This window comes from Sciurus carolinensis, chromosome 2 (genome assembly GCF_902686445.1).
Source record: "Sciurus carolinensis chromosome 2, mSciCar1.2, whole genome shotgun sequence".
NCBI lineage: Eukaryota > Metazoa > Chordata > Mammalia > Rodentia > Sciuridae > Sciurus > Sciurus carolinensis.
This window is the reverse complement of record NC_062214.1, coordinates 158,269,265-158,295,627: the sequence shown is the minus strand read 5'-3', so window position 1 is coordinate 158,295,627 and position 26,363 is coordinate 158,269,265. Positions and strand designations below refer to the sequence as shown.

General features: G+C 38.8%; 3 protein-coding genes across 5 annotated transcripts in view; 1 reads left to right on the top strand and 2 right to left on the bottom strand.

Moving 5' to 3' along the window:
- The window catches only part of Kiaa0586 (KIAA0586 ortholog), a 114,677-nt gene extending 114,301 nt beyond the window's left edge, over positions 1–376 (bottom strand). The window contains 1 exon segment of the mRNA XM_047541183.1: positions 247–376. The gene's annotated coding sequence lies outside the window, so the exon portion shown is untranslated.
- Positions 377–478: 102 nt separating this feature from the next.
- Positions 479–13,670, top strand: Timm9 (translocase of inner mitochondrial membrane 9). Of its 3 annotated transcripts, XM_047541922.1 has the most exons (7): positions 479–633; positions 856–1,041; positions 3,775–3,867; positions 4,734–4,768; positions 10,887–10,951; positions 11,626–11,721; positions 12,991–13,670. In XM_047541922.1, exons 5-7 carry the CDS (start codon positions 10,913–10,915, stop codon positions 13,123–13,125), a joined length of 270 nt encoding a protein of 89 aa, XP_047397878.1. In that variant the 5' UTR covers positions 479–633; positions 856–1,041; positions 3,775–3,867; positions 4,734–4,768; positions 10,887–10,912; the 3' UTR covers positions 13,126–13,670. The 3 variants fall into 3 exon arrangements, with proteins under 3 accessions (XP_047397878.1, XP_047397879.1, XP_047397877.1); XM_047541921.1 differs by lacking the exon at positions 4,734–4,768 and having other exon boundaries at positions 481–633; positions 12,991–13,667; XM_047541923.1 differs by lacking the exons at positions 3,775–3,867; positions 4,734–4,768.
- Tomm20l (translocase of outer mitochondrial membrane 20 like) lies at positions 13,585–24,496 on the bottom strand. Its single transcript, XM_047539395.1, has 5 exons — positions 24,361–24,496; positions 24,159–24,202; positions 18,455–18,536; positions 14,384–14,526; positions 13,585–13,632 (listed from the first exon to the last, which is right to left on the bottom strand). Exons 1-5 carry the CDS (start codon positions 24,494–24,496, stop codon positions 13,585–13,587), a joined length of 453 nt encoding a protein of 150 aa, XP_047395351.1.
- Positions 24,497–26,363: the final 1,867 nt, after the last annotated feature.

The following is a 26,363-nucleotide window of genomic DNA, read 5'->3' as shown; positions in this document are numbered from 1 at the left end:
GTCATATTTACCCATAAATCTATTAATGCACCAAGCCAATGAATCTGAAAGGGGGGTGACAACAGAATGGCCACAGGGCAACAACAAAGTTAATGCCCTCCCCAACCTGAGGGCTGGAGGTGCAACACCAAACAGATGTGAAAGTGGGGTAAGATTTGTTCAAGAGGGAGTCGACCAGGTAAAATCGAAATGCTGCTTTTTTTTTTTTTTATCACCCAAATAAGATTAAAACCTTTCTTCACCTACACAGTCTTACATACGCTTCCAGATGCAATCGCTGGACGCACAAATTCACTCCGCGTCTCCAGAAAACCCGGCAACCGCGCAGTCAGTGGTCTAATCTGACAACAGCCTCTAGTGCCCGCGGGTCAACACCCACTTCCCTTTAAGCCCACCCTTGAGACACAACACGCATGCGCGCCAAGAAAAGCGTCCAAAACATCCAACCACAAAGCAAGTATTCCCCGGTGCACTTCCATCCCTCTCCGGGTGGAAACAAACTCCCACTGTGAGAAACTTAAAAGAGATGTGAATTTATTTTTATTTTAAATGCAGCACCTCTCCCTACAAGATTAAGATATTGGATAAAATTCGAGGGACTCATCTTCGACTGAAACGCTCCAGACCTGACTGGTAATACTACTCGTGTTTATTAGGGACTATTTTCACTGTAGCTCCTGAAGACCGTTAGGACCGTGGGATTAAGTAAATTAGTCTTCCAAAGAGCTTTGATAGATTCGGGTCGTTGTCGGAGATAGAGTCAGGAATAGAGAGCGTTGACTAAGCAGAAAGCCACGAAGTTAATTCTTAGTGGATTTCAGAATTAATTAATGGTACTTTTTTTTTGTTTCCTAGATTTCCCCGCGTTGTAAAGAATCTACGTCAAAGGGTTTAAGTACTATTTGACATCACCGCTCCCACGTGTTCTCTGCCATCCAGCGGCCCGTGGCGCCCTGACCCCGACCCTCAACCCCCAGACTCGACCTGTATTGGCAGCCCCCCAGCCTCGTACCAGTGTCGGATGCGAGAGCCTGTGATTAAGTATGGTCTCTTTTCTCTGCCCTCAGAATCCCGGGGCTCCCGGGTGGGGGGCGGCAGCTCCGCTCTGGAAGGTGGCAGGGTCCCGGGAGAAAGCCGCCGCGTTGCACGTCGACCGTGGGGGGCTGCGGACCCGGGCAGTGTGTCCGGCCGGTTGCGGACCTACGCCGCGACCGTGTCAGCCGGGCGAGGGTGGGAACCTGAGGCCCTGAGCCACCTCTAGCTTAGTTTGAGGAGTCGGGGTCTTTGGGGGAAGACAGAGAACCAGGCTGTAAGGTATTCTGTGCCTTGACCTTGCGCTGACCGGCAGGAGACCATCCTTTAACTGAAAAATCCTTTCTAGACTCCCGGGCCCAACCCCCCTTTCCTGGTCTGCTCATTTTCGAAGACGCACTACTCAGAGCTTTCCCTTTTCGCCTTGCTGTCTGTAGACTTTAAAATAGATTAATCAAAGTGAAAGACGTAGGACGATGCAAAGGCTAAATAACGAATTTTATTTCTTTTACATCTCAGCTGTCTACTTTCATAGAAGTCTAGAATTAAAATGGACCTTAAAGGGACAGCTTTAGAGAACATTTCACTTATTTTTTGTATCTTGATGAATTTCTGTAATTAACAATCATTATTATGTCAGTTACATTTTCCCTATTGATATTGGTCTCTTGTGTTGAACCTGTTCACAATTTGTATGTGTATTAAAAGAATTACAGTTTCAGCACAGCAGGAGATTACTTGACTCCCGTAATTTCTAGATGAAATTTGGGTGTGAAAGATTAAAAAAAAAAATACAACCTATCTTGCCCCTTTACTCTGTAAGGTCTAGCAAAGGCACTTATTAAGATGACATGAATAATTTGGATCTTAACAATCCCTTTAATGCCATCCTCCAGTGCCCAAGGCTTATTTCTTTATACCCTGAAGCCAGCCTTTCTAGTCTGAAAGCAGTATGAATTATGTTTCAGAATTGCTCTGGTTAACAGTGAGTTAGGGTTATCAGTTAATCAGACAACCTAAATCTTACTGAACTAACTTCCTAAATCTGCTGCAAATAATCTAAAGAGTCATGTGATTCTTACTAGGTTATATTAATCAAACAAGTTAGTAAATAACAATTTAGATATTTGACCTCAAATGATAACTGGCACAAAAAACATGGGTCAGAAGGGCTTTTTTTTTTTTTTTCCTTTTAACATGTATTTGCTTTTTCTTTCCCACTCTGTATCCATGTGCATATATAGATAAAATTTTTCTGCTGAACCATTTGCAAGTAAGTTGCAAACATGAACTTTAACCATAATTTATTCCGTATGTGTCTCCTTAAGGACATTGTATTACACAACATCAATAAATTATCATACTTTATAACATTCAGATTTCTCAATTACCCCAGAAGTGTCTATTTTTATGTAAAAAGAAAATGTTCCTTTGATTCAGGATCCAGTCAAGGTTCACACACTGTATATAGTTGTCATGACTCTTCAGTTTCTTTATCTAGATCAACCTTTTCTTTACTGTATTTTTAAACAGACTGGCCCAGTTATTCCACATTGTGGATTTCCTGATTATTCCCTCATGATCAAAGTTAGAGCTTTTTTTTTTTTTCTTTTTTCTTTTTTTTTTTTTTTTTCAGAAATGCCACATAAGTAATGCTCTGTGCCTTAGTGGGTCCCACCATAAAATACCTAATGCTGTGACTCAATGTATGTAGTGCTAGGTTTAATCACTTGGTTAATATGGTTATTATGATCTTTCCAACGTGAAGGAATACTTTACTTTCTGTGATACGAAACCTGTGGAGATGCTTTAAAATTATAGATATATTCTGTTCCCCAACTACTTGGTCACTCTATGGTCTTCACCTGAACCACGAGATTCCAATTACCAGTACCAGTCACCAAAGACCAGGAGCAATTATAGTGATAGGGCCAAGGACATCAGAAGAATTACTTATTGTAAACTAAGTTTGAGCAGAATTAGGATTTTGGCTTCAAAGTTGGTACAAATCTGCATATGATTTTTCTGGGGCCTTTGAAATCTCTTGTTCTTTGGTAAATGGATTTCCATTCTGAGAAGGAAAGGAAAATAATTTAGGGAAGGTACTAGTTGCATTAAGGAAGAGATAATAGTTATGGTTAATACATGAGAAAATATGTAAGCAAAAATGAGAGTTCATGAAAAAACAGAAGAGCTTATAACACGTTTGTCTATTTGGAGAATATTTTTTAGATAGTTGGTATTCAAAATAACAACTTATTAGAAACATAGGTCTCAGGGTGTAAGAGGGAAAACACTAGATCTTAGAGTTTGAACAACACTTTATACCCCTGCTGTTGCAATTACTGTTTATAAAGTAATTTCCTGTAAATGTATCCTTAACTTTTCCTCTCAGGATTATTAGAAGAATCATAAGAGAAGTATAATATATAGGATGACATTAAGTATGCTAAAGAACTGTAATCTCAGAATAGAGAAAACTAGTTTCACTCACTGGAAAGGAAGAGGGGGTACTGGGGAATATAGTTTAATAGTAGAGTCTGTGCTTAGCATTCGCAAGGCCCTGGGTTTGATCCCCGTTACAGCAGGGGGAAAAAAACCTGATGTGTCATTTAACCTGGTAATACAAAGGAAGAGGCTTTTTAAAAAATAATGTAGCCACAGAACTTTAGATTTCATTAGAAAGACTATTAGAGCTCCACGGGGCCTCAGCAGTCATACTATAACACCCTAATTTTTCAGGTAAGAAATCAGGCCTCACTGGATACAGACGTTCAAGCAAAGGCTGGACAACCACTTTTCCAGAACAGAAAGGAAACTCATGCATCAGAAAAGGTTTGAGTTTGATGACTGATAAGATCTCCCTCTACTCTTAAGTTCTTTGGTTCTATAATATATATCATTTGGCACAAAACTAACAGCCTTGCTATCATTCCTAAGACCTAAGCTACGGGTTCTGTCTCTTCTGTCCTGTGCCAGATTTCAGGAATTTAACCTGACCCTAACTCCTGTTTGGATATTTGCCTCTACAATAACAAACCTTTTCTGTAAGAAAAGAAACTAAGAATCAAATAAGAAGACAGCCACATTGCTGCAACCTGTTCTCACCATCAGCAGTTTTGTATGGCTTATTTGTCTTTGTCCGTCAGTGTACCTCATGATTAAATAACTGCACAATGAATGGTGAAAGATTTTAGAAGACCTCATACTATAGAGTGAATCTGAAAATCATTCATTTGAGCATCTCCACTGTTTTCTATGAATAGTTGTCTGTGGTTAGTTCCACCATAATCTTGACAATGGTAACACTACAGAGAATAAATAGCTATGGAGATTTAGGCATAGTTATAATAATGAAATGATTCTAGGAAAAAATCATGTTAGCAGTGGTCTTTAAGTATAATCAGTAGATTATATTACTTTTATAGTATAATAAACTTTATTTTTTTTTAAAGGAGGAAACTGCTTAAGAAATGTACATTAAAAGACAGCTTAAAAAAAAAAAGAATTTCAAAAAAGAAATCCATACCAATACCAGTTGGGGTGCTCTTCATCTATGTCTTGTCAAAGACTTCCCAATAATATCCATCATTTGTCACCATGAATTGCATAATAAGGGGGTTGGGGAGGATTGATACAGCACAGTATACCGGTCTTAATTCTAAGGAAATCAGATCTCTTTTCTTTTTTGGTGTGAACAGTGGAAAATCCAGTTTGCTGCATGTCTTCAGATACAGTGAGTACTGTACTAGTTCAGTAATTCAGAAGGCTCAGGTCAGGTGGATGGCTTTTTGTACTTTCAGCTAGATACCTACTGGCAAAACAAGTTCCTTAATACATGTTTTATTGCCCTTATATTTTTTAAGTTCCCACAAAAAGTGGTTTCATGTCATACTAGTTTCATAAAGTTGTCTTACCATTTCTTAAGTCTTTTTCAGACTGTTTTTTGAGTGGGAATCCAAAAGAAGTCTAACTTGGAATTCTCCCCACACTCCTCCAATACTGGGGATTGAATCCAGGGGCATTTTACCACTGAGCTACATCCTCAGCCTCCTTTTTGTTTTTTTTGTTTTGTTTTGTTTTTTTGTTTTTTCCCTCTGACAGGATCTTGACTAAATGCTCAGAGTAGCCTCAAACTTGTGATCCTTCTGCCTCTGCTTTCCATGTAACTGGGATTACAGGCGTACACCACCACTCTATCCTAATTTGGATCTCTTACTAACAACATTTACATTGCTGCATCTTGTTTTGGGGCAGGGATTAGAGTACTATTTTCTCTCTCTCTCTCTCTCTCTCTCTCTCTCTCTCTCTCTATATATATATATATATATATATATATATATATATATATATTCTGAGATCACTGTAAATTCATATACAGCTATAAGAAATAATGCAGAGATCTTATGTCCTCTACCCAGTTTTCCATAATGGTAACATCGTATAAAACTAGAGTGATATATCACACCCAGAATATTGATGTTGATACAGTCAAGATACAGAACATTTCCATTATAAAGTTTTTTTATGTTACCTTTTTTTGTAGCAACACGCCAGTCCCACCCTCCTCCCCTTAACCATTGGCACCCACAAATATGGTCTCCATTTCTGTAATTCCGTCATTTCAAGAATGTTACATAAATAGAATTATATAGTATGTAACATTAAAATAACTTTTCACTCAGCCTAATTCTCCAAGCTGCTGCATGTATCCACACCTCATCTCTTTTGTTGCTGAATAGTATTCCATAGTATAGATAGGAAGTTTATTAGCAGAATACCCAGTAAAGAAATTCTGAGTTGTTTCCATTTTCAACTGTTATAAAGTTTCTATAAATAATGAGGGACACATTTTTGTGGGAATGTCAGTTTGCATTTCTTGAAAATAAATGGCATAGGAATGGAATTGTAGAGTGAGTGATACGTAGTTGTATGCTTAAATTCTAGGGATTGAACCTAGAGATGCTTTATGCCCTCCATCCATATCTCTCTCTTCTCGCTCATATATATGTATGTGTATATATAGAAAGAGTTAGATATATATATAATTTTTTTTTTTTTTGAGACAGGGTCTCAGTAAAATGCTAAAGCTGGTATTACAGGTGTGTGCCACCACACCTGGTTTATAGTTATCTCTTCATCCTGTTAATGATATATTTTACAAAGCAAGTTTTTAATATTTTTGAAATCTGATATATGAAAATTTTCCTCTTACAAATTATGCTTTTGATGTTACCTAGCACTAATGCCTGAAAAGTTCTTATATTTGACTTTCAGTCCCTAATCCATTTTGAGTTGATTTTTTGTATAAGGTGACAGACTTAATTCAAGGTTAAAATTACCCTAAGCCTATAAATCAGTCTTGGGAAAATTGATTCTTACTCTTTGAGACTTTTAGTCTGTGAATACATCAACCTATTTATTGCGTCTTAATTATTAGCATTTTATAATTTTTAACATACTTTACCCCGTATTTTTTTTTCAGTAATTGTCACTGGTGTTATAAATTTAGTGTGCATTTATGTTCATTGCTAGCATACAGAAATGCAGTTTTTTGTTGTTGTTTTGTTTTCAGTACTAGGGATTGAACACAGGGCCTCACACATGCTAGACAAATGCCTACTAATGAGATACGTCCCAGACCTTTTTCTTTTTTTTTTCTTCTTTGAGACAGAAATATCTCCCTGAGTTGCTGAGGCTGTCCTCTAATTTGTAGTTCACCTACCTCAGCCTCCTTAGTAGCTGAGATGAAAGGTGTGCACCACCACACCCAACTACAGATGTTTTTGATGCGTACATTTTAAGGATTGCTAATATGTATGCATACTAAGGATCTCTTGATATTGGCCTATATATATATATTTTTTTAAGTCGTAGATGGACACAATACCATTTATTTATCTATTTTTATGTGGTACTGAGGATTGAATCTAGTGCATCATGCATGCTAGGCATGTGCTGTACCTCTGAGCTACAATCCCAGCCCCTATAAAGTCCCTTTATGTCTTTAAAATTTTTCTTTGTTCTAAAGTCTACTTTCTCTGATATTATCTCTTCCTGCTTTCTTTTTTTAAATTTTTTTTGTAACGTGTATTTATTCCTTGTTAGCATAAGTTTTAAACATTTAATTGAAATTCACCCAAATAGAATAGCTTGGGGTTTTTTTTTTATTTTTTATTTGTTCTTTTTAGATATACATGACAGTAGAGTATATTTTGACCTACATACATGGAGTATAACGTCCCATTCTTGTGCTTGCACATGATGTGGAGTTACACTGGTCATATTCATATATGACATAAGAAAGTTATTTCCAATTCATTCTACCATCTTTCCCCATCCCCTCTCCCTTCTCTTTCTCCTCTTTGCCTAATCCAAAGTCCTGCTTTCTTGTGATTAATGTATTTATTTTTTCGCCTACTAGGGCTTAAACTTTTTACTTTTTTGTTTTGTTTGTTCATTGTTTTGTTTCTTTTCCTGCCATCCTGTGGTCCATTTTGATTTATCTATAGTTTTACTGAATGTATATTTGTCCTGAGGATTTAACCCAGGGGTACTTTACCACTGAGCTACAGCCCCAGTTCTTTTTATTTTTTATTTTGAGACATGGTCTTGCTAATTTACTGAGGGTCTCACTAAATTGCTAAGGTTGGCCCTGAACTTGTAATCCGTCTGCCTCTCAAGTCTCTGGGATTACCAGTGTGTGCACTGCATCCAGCTATTGCATACATATATTTAGAACCACATTAAATGGTCTTGTGATTTTTTGCTGCAACCAATGAAAATAAAGTAGAAAGCTCAAGAAGAGAAGCAAAATGTATTGTGGTTAACATTTTTTTATTTCTGTATTTTTCTTCTTTATGTCCCAACATTACTTCTATTGTTTTCTGTTTAAAATCTTTAACTACTATTTTAGGCAGGTCTGTGGGCAACAAATTCTTAGTTTCTTGGTTTCTTCTTCAATCCTGAAGGACACTTTTATTAAATACTTTTTTCTGGATTGATCATTCTTTTCTTTCAGCACTTGAAAAATTTTGTGCCTCTTCCTTCTGGCCTCCATAGTTTCTGATGAGAAATCTGCTATCATCCTAATTAGTTTTTCCTTATAGTAAGATGTTGTATTTCATTCACTGCTTTCAAATATTTTTGGTCTTTAGATTTTAGATGTTTGACTTGATATGGATTTTATTGGGTTTATGCCATTTGGGATTCATTCAACTTCTTGGATTTTAGGTTTATGTCTTTTTTGCTGAATTTGGGATGCTTTCAGCCATTCCTAGCTGGGAAAGACTAGAGTACCTTGTTGCTGTTCCCCAGTGGCCTCTACTGACACCACAGTAAGGCATATGGGCATGTGGCCTAATTATCATGAAGCAGTAATGCAAGTCCTAAATCTCAAATAGGCCTTCTTTGATAGTATCCCAGAGGAAAAGAATTGGGATGGAAGCTAGGCTCCCAGTGTGGTTTCCACTGACACTTGGTGGTAGTCATGGGAAGGGATCTTCCTACTGCCTGTCAGGGATGAATGAGCTTTTCCCTAACCAGCCTTGTCTGATAGCACTACCGTATAGGTGTTGGAGCATCTCATTACAGCCCCTGCAGATGGAAATCTAGGCTTCCCAGTTGGCCTAAGGTGATATGGGTGGGGATAAGAGTCAGTTTTTTCTGCAGTCTTTGATAGGTATACAGTGATTACTGTCTAAATTTAGTTTTCTGTCTTGCAGTTTTGGTTAGAGAGACCAAGCTTTTGGTGGGGGAGGGAGATACTTTTTTTTTACTGTCCCCCCCCCCCCATTTGCAGGTGGCCAGCTTCTTCAGCTTTTAAGTCTATATGAAGAACAAAAAACAGAATTGTCCCCTGTGTTTCTGATCCCAAGGTCCCTAGCCAGTTTGCCACCTTCTATCTACCTCTCAAAAGTTTTCTTGTATTTGCTTTACATATAATGTAGGTTTTTTTAGTTGTACATTGTTAAAGGAATGAGGAAAGGCACAGCTACACCATCTTCCTGGAAGCACATTCCTAAACAATATCACTGCATGATACACATACAGAATACTGTTTCTTTGACTGGTTAATGGTGTTTTATAGCAGACATAAAAATGCATCTTGCCTCAGAAGCATATTTCATAAGCTAGTTTCATAATTAGCACAGTCCTCAACACATTCAATAAATGTTTATTGAATGAACATAAACCAATTAATTAGAATCATAACTGCCAAGATTTGAACTGTAAGTTTGATGATGATACAGGAAGATGATTAAATAGGCTTGGATTTCAATGTAGTTAACCAATTAGAGGGGATGGAATCTGTGTTTGATAACTTACATACAATTAAGGGGAACTCTAATGGATAGTACCTTACCTGAAACATATGGTGATATGGCAATATCTGAAAAATGGTTACCTTCAATTAATTCTTGGTGTTTTTCCAAGTAGTTTATATAGTAAAATATATATACATATTGTTTATAACACTGTGAAATAAAACAGGAATAAAGAGCATTCTTGTTAATTTGCAAGATGTTTATGGAACACTAGTTGCCTAAACTTTAGGCTCGCCTAAAATTTCTACTATAGTGTTTGTTCAGCAGCAGATAAAAAGGGAGATGGAAGGGTTTTGTCTTGTTACTACTAAACCCAAAGTTCTTTACAGTTACACTTTTTATTAATCATTACTCCAAAGAAAACTAAGAGCTATTACATCTAGAATGAGACTAACATACCAAATAGAAAAGAACTAATGCTTTCCTTTGCTTATGACTATTTTAAAATATCAGTAGTTATCACAGATATTCAGGATAAAGAAAAAAGAGAAGGGAAAAGTAAATGCAGAAGGGGAAAAAGTGTATACATGGTTAGGAGTGGTTAAAGTGGAATTAACATTGCTTAAGTTTTACTTAAAATGAGAATGTTAATTTTTTCATAATAGTGTCATACTTCTGTGCTTTTCAAGGCAACTAAGTAATTGATGATCTAGTGAGAAAGGTATACACATACAGTCTACCTTTTCTGCATTGTTTATTAGGAAACTCAAAATGGAATATAATGCATACATTTAAGTTACCCTACGGTATATGTGATCAGTATTTGCTTATTCTTCCTTTTACATGCTGTTTAATTTCTATTTTAAACAGCTTTATTTTATATGAACCTTTTATATGAGATGCTCAACCTTTTTAGAGCTAACCAGAATATAGTAAATAAACAATACCTCAGTAATTTAGAAAGTTTTTTTTTTTTTTTTTTTTTTTTTTTTCCTTATCTCCCTTTCTCTCTGTTGTCCCTAAGTTAGATAAGAAGTTTCTAGTAAGGCTCTGTGATTGCCCTTTATGAACTGCAGAACGTATAACTCCTCTAGTTTTCTTTTAGAATCTTCTGGAATTCTGAATATCTTTCATGAGCATTGTTGATGTAAAAGTGAATGGTGTTTGTTAAGAATTAACACGTTTACATATAGTAAAAGCATCATTAGCAGCTCAGGTCGGAGTTAAATTAGCAACCAGTGGAATAATTAAGAAATTTTAAAAAGACACTAGAGTTCTCTTGGTCCCCTTAAAACTATACTAAAAAAGGGGTTTTAACAAGTGGCTTTGCAAGTAGCCGAGCAAACTGTCTTAAAGCTGGAGACTTCATTAAGATAGGAACTCTGAGTTCCATAGCTAACATTAGAAAATTTTAACTAAATTGTGAGGTTCTGTTGTCATTAATGATCTGTGAGATTGGGGATGGCATATAATTTATATGTACAGTTGGAAATTTATAAAATATGAACAGTGATTAGCTAATTCTTGACCTAACTTAAAAAAAAAAAAAAACACTACAGACTGACTTTTTTTTGACTTTTAAATCAGGTGACTAATAAACATACCAAAAGAATATGGCTGCACAAATACCAGAATCTGATCAGATAAAACAGGTAAGGTATTATAATTAAGGGAACAGGATTTGGGGGGTGACATAAGGTACTATGGGTGCAACCAAGTCAGTCAGAGATCTCACAAAATAAATGTTATATTTCATTTCCAAAAACAGATATTACATGAAGCATACTTTTTTGTTTTTGAGACAGGGTCTCATTATGTTACCCAAGTTGGTCTTCAGCTCCCAGACTCAAGTGATCTGCCTCAGTCTCCCAAGTAGCTAGGATAATAGGCATGTACATCAGGCTACTGCACCTGACTCTGAGTGTGTGTGTCTATGTGTGTTACTGGTGATTGAACCCAGGGCTTCACACATGCTAGTCAAGCACAAAGCTATATCCCTACCCCTTTCTTTTTTAAGATAGGGTTTCACTAAGTTACCCAGGCTGAACTTGAACTTGTGATCATCCTGACTCCATCTTCCTGGGTACCTGGGATTATAGGTGTATATCACCACATCCGGCTACGTATATATTTTTATTCTGGCCATTATTCAAAGGCAAAAATGTACAGCTTGAAAATTTTGTAAATCATATTATACCTATTTAAGTTAGCAAGAGAATCTATGGTTTCAAGCAACAAGATATTTTGTTTAAATAACAAAATATTGGTAAAGTTTTAACGCATCTTTATTGTAAAAACTGAATATTAAAGAACTTTCTATTTGTAGTTTAGGGAATTCCTTGGAACCTACAATAAACTTACAGAAACCTGCTTTTTGGACTGTGTAAAAGACTTCACAACAAGAGAAGTAAAACCTGAAGAGGTATGAAAAGTGTTGCTCACTAAAAATTCTCTAAGCTTGCCATAAACTGTAGGATGCCCCTAAGCATTTCACTTGTTCCTACTTACGACAGGAATTTGGGCTGCCTTTTATGTACCACTGCTTGGAGGAACTGAAGCTGCCAATGATCTATGAGCACAGAATGTTTCATGATTCCAAACTTAGTGTGAAAGTCACACTGTACCAAGACTTTCCTTTTTAGAGAAGATACCTGGGGTTGCTGAGTTACTTTTCCATCACAAAGATTCTTTTTTTTGCAAGGCAAGCACTCTACCGACTGAGCTATCTCCCCAGCCCCACAAAGATTCTTAATGATTACCTTTCAGTAGAGATGGCCTGACTAGAGAAACAACACAACCTTTCTATGGCCCTGAGAACTCAGGTTCACACTGAAAAAAAGCAAAGCTTAAATGTGGTGGTTCATATTGCATAGGTGGGCTCAATCCTATTAGAAATCCTAACTTTTAATATCCTTATCAAAACACTTATATTGGTAACATTCATGATAAGAACTTAACACACAACCAACAATCATTAAGAACTTCTTAAATAACTGACAAATTTTAGGAGAGATGCTAATGTAATATTGTTAAAAAGTAAAAGGTTGAGAATTAAGAATGTTGAGAATGGGGTTTCTCATTTAAAAGGAACAAACCTGCTACTAAGCATATATCCACTAACTAAGAGGATAGGAATATGGGCTTTCAGTTAATGTTAAAATGTACTGGCAAATATCTTGGGTCTGCCCCCCACAATGAAAATTTTGGTGGGTAATCAAGAGGAGGCTGTTAGCTCCTGTAACTTATGAGTAACAAGATAATCCAAGGCCAGGTTTACTATGGAGAACCAGAGAGGAACAGACAAGAAGAGCTCTCTGCAGATCAGAACAAATCTCCAAGACTGGTTTGTTCTTAAACTTTTGTTCATTACTATAGCTTAAAATGTATGTGAGATTTTCATAAAGATAAATCCATTCAGTCTGACATAAAGCAGAATTCAAATATATATGTATGTGTATATATACTAGCAAAAAATCTAGTTCAGAACTTCATAAAGGCAGAGACCTATCATAGTTCTTAGTGCCTGCAAACTGGTAGGCATTTAGTTAATTCTTGTATCAACAATTTAAAGGTAAGATCACTTGCTACCCATTTGTGCTACTTAGTTCACCAGTTCCCACTGGTTCTTTTAGAGTACATGCATTTTAAAAAATCAATCTTTGTGTTGCTTCTTCGATCTTCCCTTTTCTAGATCACCTGTTCAGAACATTGCTTACAGAAATATTTGAAAATGACACAAAGAATATCCATGAGATTTCAGGAATATCATATTCAGCAGAATGAAGCCCTGGCAGCCAAAGCAGGACTCCTTGGTCAACCACGATAGAGAAATCCTGATGGATGGACTTTCAACGAAAGATTGCCAACAGCTGTTGCACTGGAAATGAGGATTCATATGATGGAATCCCCTGAAAACAGTAGGCACCATGTTAAACTGTCTGTCATGACTGTTTGGCAATGGAAACCAATGAAGAAACAACATTGCTGTTCACCAAGAATAATCAAAATAGAAGATCTTATTGTTCAGAGAAAATAATAAGATATATTTGTTGAGGCCTTAAGATTCAGCAGCTTGGTCACTTGATTAGAAAAATAAACCATTGTTTCTTCCATTGTGACTGTTAATTTTAAAGCAAAATATGTGTCAAATCATGTATGAGATAGAAAAAAATTTTATTACTAAAAGTGAAATAAATGGAAATATCACTGAGCAGTTGTTTATGCTATATAGAACCATAGTATTCTGACTGGACTGTGGATACGTTGAAATGTTTTTCAATCAGGATCATCCATCCTCCAAGTATTCCTGTTCATTCATGTCTGCCTCAAATTGCTGGTAAATACATAAAACAGTTACTTGCTAATCATTTTAATGCATGATCCTCTTCTTGCCTCCCTTCTTTGCCAGGATGGGCATTATACATTCTTATCCTAGCTACATTTTCATATATCTTCAGGAAACATTCCGTTTAGCTTGAATCTGAATTATTTTGTATCCTGTTCAAAAGCTGAGTCCAATATGAATGGTTCTGAGTCTGACCAACAATACACAGTTTACCATAGGTCTTGACGTGGGATCAGTAGATTAAAAAGTGAACCAGAGTTAAAGTAGTACCTTAAGATTAATCCTGAAATATCCAAGTATTTTCAGGAAATTCTAATTGATACAGAAATAAACCAAAGGGTTTGGTAAACATAAGAGAATTAATACCTGTTAACCAATTGGCTTACAAATGAATTTTGTTACCAATCTAAACTTGCATTTAAGAGAACACTAACTGGCCTAAGTGTTTAAATTTACCGAAGTGATTTCTGTATGTTTTGTCATGTTTGTGGGAAGTAAAGAAATATTGTTCTGCTCTAAAGCAGAAATGCTGAAACAAGTAAAGTAACAAAATATGTAATCCATTATAGTCAGAACATGAAGAATAGGCTGGCTTCATCTTAAAGCAAGGAAACAACCAAAACTTCAGATATTTAAAACTTCAGGCAATTCACACACATACTTTGCTATTTCTACGTAATCAAGCACACATGGCTATTTACTATGTATATTTCACAAAGATAGTTAAGTATGTGCTCACCTGGCAAATAAAGGGAATTTTTTGCAACAGCATCGCAAATACCTGGGGAGGGAGTGTATGTTTGAAAGCCTTCAGAAGTTCCTGTGGTTGCCCACACATTAAAAGGGCATTGCTAAGATGTTCAACTCCCATCCTACATTCCCCTGAAACACAATAAGTTTTGAGCACATTGTTAATGTTCTTCAAAATACACATTCCACAAATTACTAATAATTAGGATTTAAAAATATATCAGACTTAAAACTATTTAGACAAGTTCCACGAAGAATAGAGTTCAAGTGTGAGGGGAAATGAGCATCATAATGTTAAAGCTACAATAGGAATAATTTTGTAAGGCAAACTACAATAGGTGTGCCCTTGCTGTTAGAAGTGCATTCTTACACTGAATATGTAAGGGAGGAATTATGAGTTTTAGTGTTGTGATCTTTTATTGGCATGAGTTATCTTTGTGTGATTGGTGAAATATTAAGAGATGGAACATAAAATGTTCCTGCTAAACCTGAAGTCTTAACCTCCAGAGATTCTGATTTAATTGATGGGTTTGATGGAGATTTAAATTAATCTTTTTAAAAACAGATTCCATTATCAAAGACTTCAAATAAGATTTAGCATACCATGAAATAATATCCATGGGAAAAAAATAAGAAATTTATGAACTCTGATGTCTAAGTAGTTTTGAAACGTGTTTTAAGAAGATTGGCTATATGCAAAGATTGGAAAGTAACCATAATATTTGTGTAAGTTAGAACCTGGAGTGACTTGGTTTCACTCCCTTGTTTTACTTTTAGGAAATTCAAAGATCAGCAAACTGACTTAAGGTTTCAAGGCTATTTTTATGCCACAGTTAGGAACAGAATCTAATTTTTGACCCTTGAAGACGGTATACTGCCTGTCTTCGGGTATTTATAGTCCTAAGGGATGAAATTTTGACACACTTAATATAACTAGGAAACTTAAAAATACATTTCCCTACAGTTATAATAGATTCCTATTAACGAAAACAAATTTTTCATTTATTGGTTGAAATACATGATCATGTAAAAAGTACACAAAGTACATGGTCATAAAAATGCTTTCCCAGACTAGTACAAAGCTTAAACCAAAAGACCATAAGGACATGAACTGACTTAGAAACACTGTGTAGGTTGCAAGACAAGGTTTTGTGCCTATCTAGATAACTAATTTTACATTTCCAACATTAGAAATTTCCATTAAGGTTTTTATATAACAATATAGCTTTATAGAGGTGACACATTAAGTCATTCTTTGATTATATTGAACTTTTAACAGAAAAAAAGGTGAGCGTGGTGGTGCAGGTCTGTAATCCCAGCAGCTTGGGAGGTGGAGGCAGAAGAATATCAAGTTGGAGACCAGCCTCAGCAACTTAGCAAGGACCTGTCTCAAAATAATAAAATTTTGGGCTGGGGTTGTGCCTACGAGGTAGAGCACTTGCCTAGCACATGTGAGGCAATGGGTTCAATTCCCAGCACCACATAAATAAATAAAGGCACTGTGTACATCTTACAACTAAAACTATTTTTAAAAAATAATAGTAATAATTTTTTTTAAATGGCTGAGGATATAACTCAGTGGTAAAGCACCCCTGAATTCAATTCCCAGTACCAAAAGAAAAAGACAGTAGTACCTGCTTTCAAGATTGATGGTGTGCAGGTCGAGGTGGGCATGCCTGTAATCCCAGCAGTTCGAGAGGCTGAGGCAGAAGGACCTTGAGTTAAATAAAAGTCAGCCTCAGCAATGGTGAGGTGCTAAGCAACTCAGTGAGACCCTGTCTCTAAATAAAATACAAAATAGGGCTGGGGATGTGGCTCAGTGGTCAAGGGCACCTGAGTTCTATCCCCAGTACCAAAAAAAAATGGACTGATGGTGCTAATAGAATACAAAAACAATTCAGTCAATTAAATCAACCAACCAATAAATTAAATTACATCATCTCCCCAGAAGATCCTATCAAAAATTTTAGTACCATAGATAACCACAACTGAAATGGTTGTAGAACTGTAAAGCATTCGTAATCTTTTTTTTTTTTTTTTTTTTAAACATTACTGGGGACTGAACCCAGAGGTGCTTTACCGCTGAGTTTCATCACCAGCCCTTTTTGTTTCTATTTTGAGAGAGTTGCCAAGACTGGTCTCAGACTTGAAGTCCTCCTGCCTCAGCCTCCCAGGTAGCTGGGATTACAGGCATGTACCACTTCACCCAGCCAAAATCAAGTTACTTTTGACTGACAACATAAGGCCACATGTGGAAAATTCCACACCTAACCCCTATGGCAGGTCACACTTCAAATACTGGTGCACTAAAAATTTTGTATAAAATTACCTTTAGGCTATGTATATAAGGTGTGTATGAGACAAATGAATTCCATTTATTGACTTAAGTCCTACCACTAATATATTTTGTTATGTATATGCATATATTCCAAAGTTAGAACCTGGTCCCAAGCATTCTGGATAAGGGATACTCAACCTGCATGTTCTGACAGCAAAGTAATGAAAATCGGAGTTAGTGGCAAAAGGGAATGGGCAAAGTTGAGAAAATTGCAGAAAACTGGGTGAAAATTTACCACATTAGAAATACTTGTTCCCAATTAGGGAGATTAAAAAAATAGTGAAGCCAGAGTCACACCTCCGGAGACTGATTTAATCAGTTTGGAGTTTGATGATATATACAGAATTAGTAGCCATGATTGAGAACTACATTATAAGTAAAACATAGAAGCATATAATAAAACCTTAGAGAGTCAATTAATCACTTTAGGGATCACAAAAAATGTCATCTTTGAGAGGAAAAATTGTAAAACCCATGTTTGCAATTTTCCAGTAACACCAATATCCATAACTTACCCAACTCTAAATCTAACTCAACTATTACATGATGGCTCTTGAACATTAAGAGGAATAAAATGTGATCAAATAAGTAATTGTGTGTTGCTTAATAAGGAGGATACTTTTTCTTTTTTTCTGAGATGCTGGGAATCAAACCCAAGGCCCTCATGCATACTAGGCAAGCACATTCTACTGAGCCACACTCCCAATCCTAAGAGGATACATTCTGAAAAATGCATCACTTTCAAATTAAGTGAACAATACAGAATGTAGTTAATACCAAGTTAGAAAATACAGCCTACTACACACCTAGCTATGTAGTACATATGAGCATACCTGCAATTCACTGTTGACTTAACAGTGGGCTAGGACTTACAAAATTTTTTTTCTCAAGTTGTAATTCAAAATTTCCTTCTCCACATCTACTACAATAAAAGTTAAAGCTGAAAAGTTTTATATATTTTAATTGCCCCTATATTCAGGCAGTATCCATATCTAGAAAGGAATTGAGATTTCGTGAGCCCACACACACAATTTGAGAGGCCCTGTTTAAGGAAAGGTATATAAAGTTATAAATTAAAAAACTGTTAGGAGGCCTTGGGAAAGGCCTATGTAAATGAACATCTTAAGCTTCATTACCTGTGTAAAAGGCACTCCTGTTTATATTATTTGAGTCACACTTGTAATCCTAGTTACTTGGGAGGCTGACGTAACAGGACCACAATTTCAAAGCCAGCCTGGACAATTTGGCAAGACTCTGTCTCAAATTTAAAAGGGTGCCAGGAGAGGTAGCTCATGCCTGTAATCCCAGTGACTTGGGAGGCTGAGGCAGGAGGATCGCAAGTTCAAAGCCAGCCTCAGCAATTTAGCAAGGTCCTAAGCAACTTAGCAAGATCCTGTCTCTAAATAAAAAATAAAAAGGGCTGGGGGATGTGGCTTAGTGGTGGAGCACCCCTTGGTTCAACCCCTGGTACAAAAAAAAAAGTCATTTCAAAAATTCATATATTGAGAATCATACATAAAAATAAATGAGACATACGTGGCTTTAAGTAATGTAGGGAGGGGTCAGTGTGATGAAGTAAAAATGGTGGGACAGCTTTTCTTTAAACTGAAGCAAAATGGTTAACACATCTAGCTAGTTATTTGACATTCAAATTCTAATCAATAACATTTCCTGAACATAATTTATCATAAATAACTTATAAAGGAACAATTACATTCTTACCTCTAGATAACCAAAGTTCTCCCATCTGTACCTCTTGCAAAAACCGTTCTTGCAGTTTTTCATTCGTTGCTAGATCCCACAACTGAAAAGATTTTTAAAACAATGAGTAATGAATATAAAGTATATGGTTACTGACCAAAATTGAATTTTATTTAAAAAGAACGTCTTGAATCTAGTCTCTAAATCCAAAATATGAGAAATGTCATTGTTCTTTATAGTATTCAAACCTATTTCCTAAAATGGAGTTATAGTTTTGAGTGATAAAAATGCACAGTATTCAGCCATAAAGAATAATATTATGGCATTTACAAATAAATGGATGGAACTGGAGAATATCATGCTAAGTGAAATAAACCAATCCCAAAAAAACCAAAGGCTGATGTTTTCCCTGATAAGTGAAGAATGATATATAATGGGGGTGGGGGTGGGAAGGGAGAGAAGAATGGGGAAACTTTATGTAGAAGGAAATGAGAGGGAGGGAGGTATGAAAAATGGTGGACTGAGACAGACATCATTACCCTATGTACATGTATGATTACACGAATGGTATGAATCTACATTGTGTACAACCCCATAGAAATGAAATGATGTACCCCATACAATGAATCAAAATGTACTCTGTAAAAAATTAAAAAATTATTTTTTTAAAAAAAGTAGGTTGAGATGCTTACAATAACTCTTATCCATATTTTACCTAGCCTACTAAATATATGGCAGAAATACTACTATAATTAATATAACTAAAGTAGCTTTGAATGTTGCAATATTATTTTCTTGTGTGGGTCAACAGTGCTTACTGACTTAATTATAATTATTTCTCTGAACTGTGGGGTCACTTTGGTCATTTGGTTGATGCCTGTTCAGGCAGCATTAACTCTCTAGTAAGGGAGGCAAGAAGCTATAATAAGGTTTCTGTATTCACAAGCTCACAAGGACATAGTGAGGGGTTGGCAGAGCAGTTGGTTTTAGAAGGATGCTTTGGTTTGCTGCAGCCTGGTCCATGAAGGTAACCATGGTCACAAGATGGCATCATTGCTGATACTAAACCTAGGGTTGGTCTTTCAAGGCAGGCAAGCCCTGGCCCAAAACATCAACTTCATTCCTAGTCACTTCAGCTTCAGTCTTTCACATCCAGAGGATTTAAGTTTTTGTCTTCCCTAAGAATTATCTTTTTTAAATGGGATGAGCTTGGAGAGGGGTCACCTTTTAAACTTTTATCAGCAAATATACTAATGATCAGTAACACCTACAGGTCTTGTTCGGTAGATGTTTAGTGAGCATCCACAAGGGCAGGACTCTAGCAAGAGTTGAAAGGAGTAGGCAACTGAGACTCTTGTGCCCAGCCCCAAGGAGCGCACAGTCTAAGAAATGGAAAGGGAGAGATCAATAACATGTATGTAGGACAAGGAGTTCAATGCCTTCTGGGGCTCAACGTGCGGAGACATTACATTTGGTTGGAGAATCAGGGAAGGTTTCTCAGAAGACAGCATTTCGTACGTGAAGAGGTTCAGTAAATTTTGGAGAAGGCAGCACAACCAATTCAAAACTGCAGGGAACGCATCGAGTGATCTTACTTAGTTGGATTACAATAGGGTGATTACAGCAACAATAATTAGCAATTATCGAAGGTCAAATATGGACAAGGATCTTTACATATGTTATTTCCAAGCCTTGGGAAAGCAAGGCAGTTAATGTAGAAGGCACTCATGGAAGGTAGTGGTGGCAACCTGAGGTTGGTCTTTAATTTGCATAGGAGGAAACTACCTCGAGGAAAGCCTGAAGCAGCATAGAAGCAGAGGAGACAGAGAAGGAGTGGGATGCAAAAGGGCTCAGAAAAATAACCTGATATTGAGTATGAAGGTTGACACCTCAGCAAGATGAGTCAGGGTCACAGCGGGGAGGCCAATGACACCAGCAACATCGTAAGGGAATGGGAGGAGGAGCAGCAACAGGGAGGAGATGATGAGTTTACATTAGCTGTCCAGGTGACAAAAGTCCTGCAGGTGGATGAAATGTGGAGCACTGGGTCTACAGTAGTACATCTGAGATGACTTTTGAAGAAGGAAAGGATCTTCCAGGCAGAAACAGGAGAAGTTCAAAACCTGAGGACATGTTTCACAAACCATCATCAGAAGGAGCTGGGAAAAACTATAGGGTCTTGGGTCCACCTAGACCTATCAGAAGCGATCTGGGGGTGCGGCCCACGAACCTGCATTTTTAACAAAGCCCACCAGGTGATTATTATGCATTCTAAAGTCTCAGAGTCTTCGGCTCCAGAGTAGGGTGGTAGAGTGGTTTGTCTAGTAAGTGTGAAGCCCCGGGTTCAATCCCCAGCACTGCAAAACTAAAAATAAAAGTCTGAAATCCCCGGCTACCCATAAGAATTCTCTGGACTACCCCTGACCTACTGAAACAGAACTGCTCATGCTAGGATCAGAACATCTACATAGTTTAACAAATGCTCTGGGTGAATCTAATAAGGATGGTTCATAGAACATACTTTGGGGGAAAAAAGATCCTGGGGTAAGAAGGAAGAAAAATTCTAGAAGAGGTAGGAAAAGATATTTCTTTTTTTCTGCCTTGGGTTACTTATCAACAAAATAAGAAGAGTTTTTGCAAGATCATATGAAAGAACATTTGAAAAAGCCTGCCTCTGCATCTTCCTTACTGAAATAATTCAGATCTTTGTTATTTCCTCTCTGAACTGCCAATGACCAATTTTCCTGCCTTCAACTTCTCTCCTCCTCTCCATTTCTCCACACTGGCATCAGACTAACCTTCTTTAAAAAATAAAACAAGCCGGGCATGATGGCCCACACCTGTAATTCCAGTGATTTGGGCGGCTGAGGCAGGAGGACCCAAAGTTTGAGGCCAGCCTCAGTAATTTAGCAAGGCCCTAAGCAACGTAGTGAGACTGTCTTACAAACTAAAAAAACTAAAATAAAAAGGACAGGGATATAGATAAGAGGTAGAGCACTCCTGGGTTTGATCCCTAGTATGGGAAAAAAAAAAAAAAAAAAAAGAGTAAAACAAGCTGGGCACAGTGGCTACTTCCAGATACTCAGGAGGCTGAAGCAGGAAGATTTCAAGTTCAAGGCCAGACTCAGCAACTTAGCAAGACAGTCTCAAAAAAAAAAAAAAAAAAGGCTAAGGGTAAAACTAATTGGTAAAGCATCCTTAGGGCCAAATCTCCAGTATCAAGAAAAAAAAAAATTGCATCTGCTCTCTGAAAGTCACCATCATTGGTTATCCACCACAAAAGAGAAAGGTCCAGACTCTTCAGTTGCCATTCTAAGTCTCCATAAGAAGACACCAAACTACCACTCAGCTGTCTCTCTGACCAGAGCACTCCTTGAAGACTGCAATTTCACAGTCTGTGGCTTGGCAAGCTATTTCCTTCTGCCTACCATGAAAAATATTCAATAAATACATGCCTAATTGCGCTGTAGTCACAGAGACACAGGACAGTAAAAAAGAGAGAAGGTTGCCTCTCACAGAGCTTAGTCCAAAAAAAACAGGAAATCATTAAATAATCACATACAAAGGTGCAAGGTCAACCATGGATAAGGGTAACAAAGAAGAGAGGCATGGAGCTATTCCAGACTCTGCCCCCAAACAGGTTGGGGAAGGGATCTTTACTCCCACATCCTGCTCCTTAGACACATCTTGGCCAGTTTCCTTAACCATGTCAGCTGGTCTTTAATGTGATTCCACTTTGAAATCCCAGACTCCTGCCCCCGCCACGTGATCCTTTAATCTGTCAGCATGAACTATCTTCCCAGTTTTCCACTGACACAATACTTTAGAATTACTACTTCTCACCTACTACTGAAATAGCTTGTTCTCTCTTTAAATCCACCTAGTACGCCTGCCTGATCAATCCAAATATTTTTTCTTTCCTCCTTTTTAAAAAAAATCCTTCTCAGAAAATGAACAGGTATTCACTCCATTGAGTCCAAGTTCCTCAACCTTGCCTTCAAAACCAGTCTCACCTCATTCCATCCCTACTCAACTCCCCAGCCTCACCTCCCAATACTCCTCCCTGTGGTTCCTTTGCCAAGCAGATTTACTGGATACGTCTGGCAGATTCCCCACTTTGCAGCTGTAGTTCCCTCCATCATGAATGTTGGCCCCCCTGAACCCACACCCCAAATTCTTCCAATGCTATCCCAAACATCCTTCCTAGATCAGTTCAATAACATTTTTTCTCCAAAGTCTTCTGCAGAAAAATTGCACTTGCTTAAAATAGCCATAGTAATATTCCTAATCCCACATATGCTTTTGGAACCTTTCCTACTTATCAAGAGGAGTCTATTTCCTCTGTCTGGTACTGAGGAGGCCTCAATAATGCAAGAAAAGGCACTACCTGGCATTCCCCCCCCACACACACACATACTAGCATCCTTCCTCTCACACTCTACAATACTGAATGTGGATGTCCTTGCTCGCCCCTGGGAACCCAGCCCAGCATACAATAAGGAAGTTCGAGTCACATGAAGAAGACATGTGTGGGTGCTCAGGCCAAGAGTTCCAAGTAAGTGAACAGCAGGCATCAACTGCCCAACTTGAGGGAGTGAGCCTTCACTCAACCCAAGCCAGCTGCTCTAGAGCCAGCCTGGCTGAAGTTGAGTGGAGCAGACAGGTGTTTTCCCCAACCAGTTCTGCTCTAGTTGGAGATTCAGGTGCAAAATAAGTGTTATTTTAAGCTTACATGCCTTAGAGAACAGTAAGTAAACTGAACACCCTTCACAGTAATCCTACCCTGAAAATGATCTGTTGTCCTCCTCCTCTGAGCTCCTGGTACCTTTGTTGGCTCTATCCCCGACCTTGCTTTAGGGGCTTTTCTTATTACCCTATTGCTGATCTCTACCACGCCTAGGAGAATGCCTCACACCTAAAGGCTCTCAAATAGGTGTGGACTGACTAAATGAAGGTGGAGGGCTGAGGTTGTACAGTGGTAGTGCATTTGCCTATCATGCGTAAGGCACTGGGTTCAGTCCTCAGCACCACATAATAAGTAAATAAAATAAAGGTATTGTGTCCATCTAGAACTAAAAATACTTTTTAAAACTGAAGGTGAACTTAATTCCTTCTTTTTTTTTAAATTTTTACAGACTGCATTTTGATTCACTGTACACAAATGGGGTACATCATTTCGTGTCTATGGTTGTGCACGATGTAGATTCACACCATCCGTGTAGATTCACACAAGTACACACGGTGGTGACGTCTGTCTCAGGTCACCATTTTTCACACCCCCGCCCCTTAATTCCTTGAGTTGCACACAGAAGCCTAAGAACGCTCAGGAGCACTTTCAGAGCTGATGTGCGTTCACTGAAGCTGAGCCAATCACCAAGATGATCGCCATGGTTATCTTTGCAAATGACAAATTCTCTTTTAGAAAAAAACTAAGACGCTTGCTGCGACGGGCTGGAAGAATGGCCCTGCGAGACCGGGTCTGGAAGCTGGTGCCCGAGGCTTTGGCGCGCCCGCTTGCTCAGCGTTCCGTGAGGCTCTGGCCTCTGGTCTGGCCAAGGCGCCCTCGCCCTCTTCCAACTGAAAGGAGCGCGTGTCCCTAGTGTCACAGCTGCCGTTTAATAACCCCGCCGTGCTCTCCCGCCCTGCCTTCCCTGGCTTTTGTAAGAAGGCAAAGACCACGTCCGGCCGAGGCGACTGCGCCAGCCCGGGCTCCGGCGCTCTTCACCTGCGCGCCCCGCTCCTCGGCGCTCGGCCGCTGGGCTCTCCTCTCTGCGAACACAACGCAGCACGTGCTGGCGGGGTGTGCGAGGCCGGTGTGCACCCCTGGGCTCCTAGGGGCCCTGGGCCCAGCTCGCCCCGGCCCGCCCGGCACCCACCCCGCGGCCGCCCGGCCCGCCCGGCCGCGCCTCGGCCTCCGGCGCACTCACTGTCCCGCAGGCGGCGCTTGAACGCGGGGTCGCCACGCCGCTTCCTGTCGAAGTAAACACAGTAGCAGAGGAAGGCGACGGCGCCGCAGGCCGCCAGGGCCGCCAGGAGGCCGAGGAGAGGGCGGACGCACGGCATCGGCCGCAGGGTCCGCGAGCCAGGCGTTGGGCGCGCGCTGGGCGGCGGAGGGCGGAGGGCGGAGGGCCGACCGGGCTTGGGGCCTCGGTGCGCCCCGCTGCCGGCGCGCCCGGTGGCACGTTGACGCCTCGCAGCGAGGCTTGTGGACCGATGAGGAAACCCGAGGTCCTAGAGGACTTGTGTGGAGGCCCCACAGCCGGCGAGTAGCAGAGGTCTGTTCGAACCCAGGTGTGTCGCACTCCAAATTCTGAACCCTTCTCCAGACGCACTCTGCCCCTATGCCTATTAGGGCAAATTACAGTATGCTGGGCATTGTGCTTCCGGAAACATGGGACCTCCTTAGACCTCTGTTCCCTCACCTGCAAACCTTAGTAGACTCGAACATCAACATTGATCTCCTCAGTTGACAGCATTTAACACTAGCCCGTACTTCCCATCCTGTCTCCGTTGTCACCTGAAAGGACCCAGCAGCCCCAGAACTCCATCCACCTTAACTTAATAGTGGGAGGAGGAAGGAATTTTTAAGCAATGATATTTTTACTGGTGCATTATAAGCATATATAATAACGGGATTCATTGTTACACGTTGGTGCATGAACACAACATAATTTGGTCAATTTCATTCTAAAGCAATAATATTTAACCCAGAAAACAAAACAAAACAAAAAAAACAAAACAAAAACAAAACCCTTAATTTGCTAAGCCAGGCCAGGCCTGACAGTCAAAAGTCCCAGAGCAAAAGGGGCTATGGTAGACCTACTGCCTTGATGTTTTCCTTTCAAATATATTTACCTTGTAAAGCAGACACAGCAGAAAGAAAGGAGGTAAAACCTTGCCCCAATACCACAGTTTTTATAACTAAGGCAAGAGAGGTAAGAACCTAAAGAACTAAATGATTTCTTTTGTTGGGTCATTCAACTACTGTTTACTAATTTACTATTTTGTGATATTAATAGTGTGCATAGCAAGGTGCTTCTCACTGCTGTGAATTCCAGCGGGTCTGAGAAGTAGCTCTTGCCCTCACAATATTAGACTTAGTAGGTTTAAGTTAAATATCACTTCAGAGTTAGCAGGTGTCATTGATCACTGCTTTCTTGGATATGTTTTCTCCTATGATAACTTAGTCTTCTTGTTGAGACACTGTATTTGTGAAAACCTGATTGTAAACACAAAACAGAGCAGAGAACAGCACATGCAGGGTTTCTGGTGATCTGGAACTGGTTTTGGATTCAGAGTCTTGGCACTGGGTCTACCCAGCTCCAGATCATGCTTTTAGGTTAGCCACATTTGTCTTCTCTCTGGTGCCCCTTCCTATTCTCAACCTTTTTTGAGATCCTTGTAAATCCCTGTTCAGTGGGAGGGATGAGGCCAGAGAAACTGGAGCCAAGGACAGTGTTCAGGTACAAAGTGAAGGAGGAGAGAGAATTATTACAGCAGTGACAAATAAACAGATTACTGAAGTTAAAATTGCCACAGAGACCTTGAAAAGTAATTGAGCCAGGCTCTGTGGCACATACTTGTGTTCCCAGCAACTTAGGAGGCTGAGTCAGGAAGATCACAAGTTCCAGGCCAGCTCAGCAACTTAGTGAGGGCCTAAACAACTTAGCAAGATTCTGTCTCAAAATAAAAAATAAAAAGGGTTGGGGATGTGTCTCAGTGGTTGAGCACCCCTGGGTTCAATCCCTGATACCACATTAGAGAGAGAGACAGAGAGAGAGAGAACACAGAAGTAATTGAGATGTTTTCATGCAATTTTCACATAAATGTAGATGTTTTCTTCTTAGATACAGACACAACTTTTGCTTATTTGGTGATCAGCAGTCCTATAGATTTTGCCATTTTCAAGTTGAGACAGTATTAATAGTTG

Excerpts from the sequence above, each read along its gene's own strand:
- Timm9 (XM_047541923.1), top strand. The coding sequence starts at position 10,913 with ATGGCTGCACAAATACCAGAATCTGATCAGATAAAACAG. Across the intron at positions 10,952-11,625 it reads AATCTGATCAGATAAAACAG|TTTAGGGAATTCCTTGGAAC; the intron begins GTAAGGTATTAT and ends TTCTATTTGTAG. Across the intron at positions 11,722-12,990 it reads GAGAAGTAAAACCTGAAGAG|ATCACCTGTTCAGAACATTG; the intron begins GTATGAAAAGTG and ends TCCCTTTTCTAG.
- Tomm20l (XM_047539395.1), bottom strand. The coding sequence starts at position 24,496 with ATGCCGTGCGTCCGCCCTCTCCTCGGCCTCCTGGCGGCCCTGGCGGCC. Across the intron at positions 18,537-24,158 it reads CCGAGGAGCGGGGCGCGCAG|TTGTGGGATCTAGCAACGAA; the intron begins GTGAAGAGCGCC and ends AAATCTTTTCAG. Across the intron at positions 13,633-14,383 it reads AAATTCCCTTTATTTGCCAG|CAATTTGAGGCAGACATGAA; the intron begins GTGAGCACATAC and ends TGTATTTACCAG.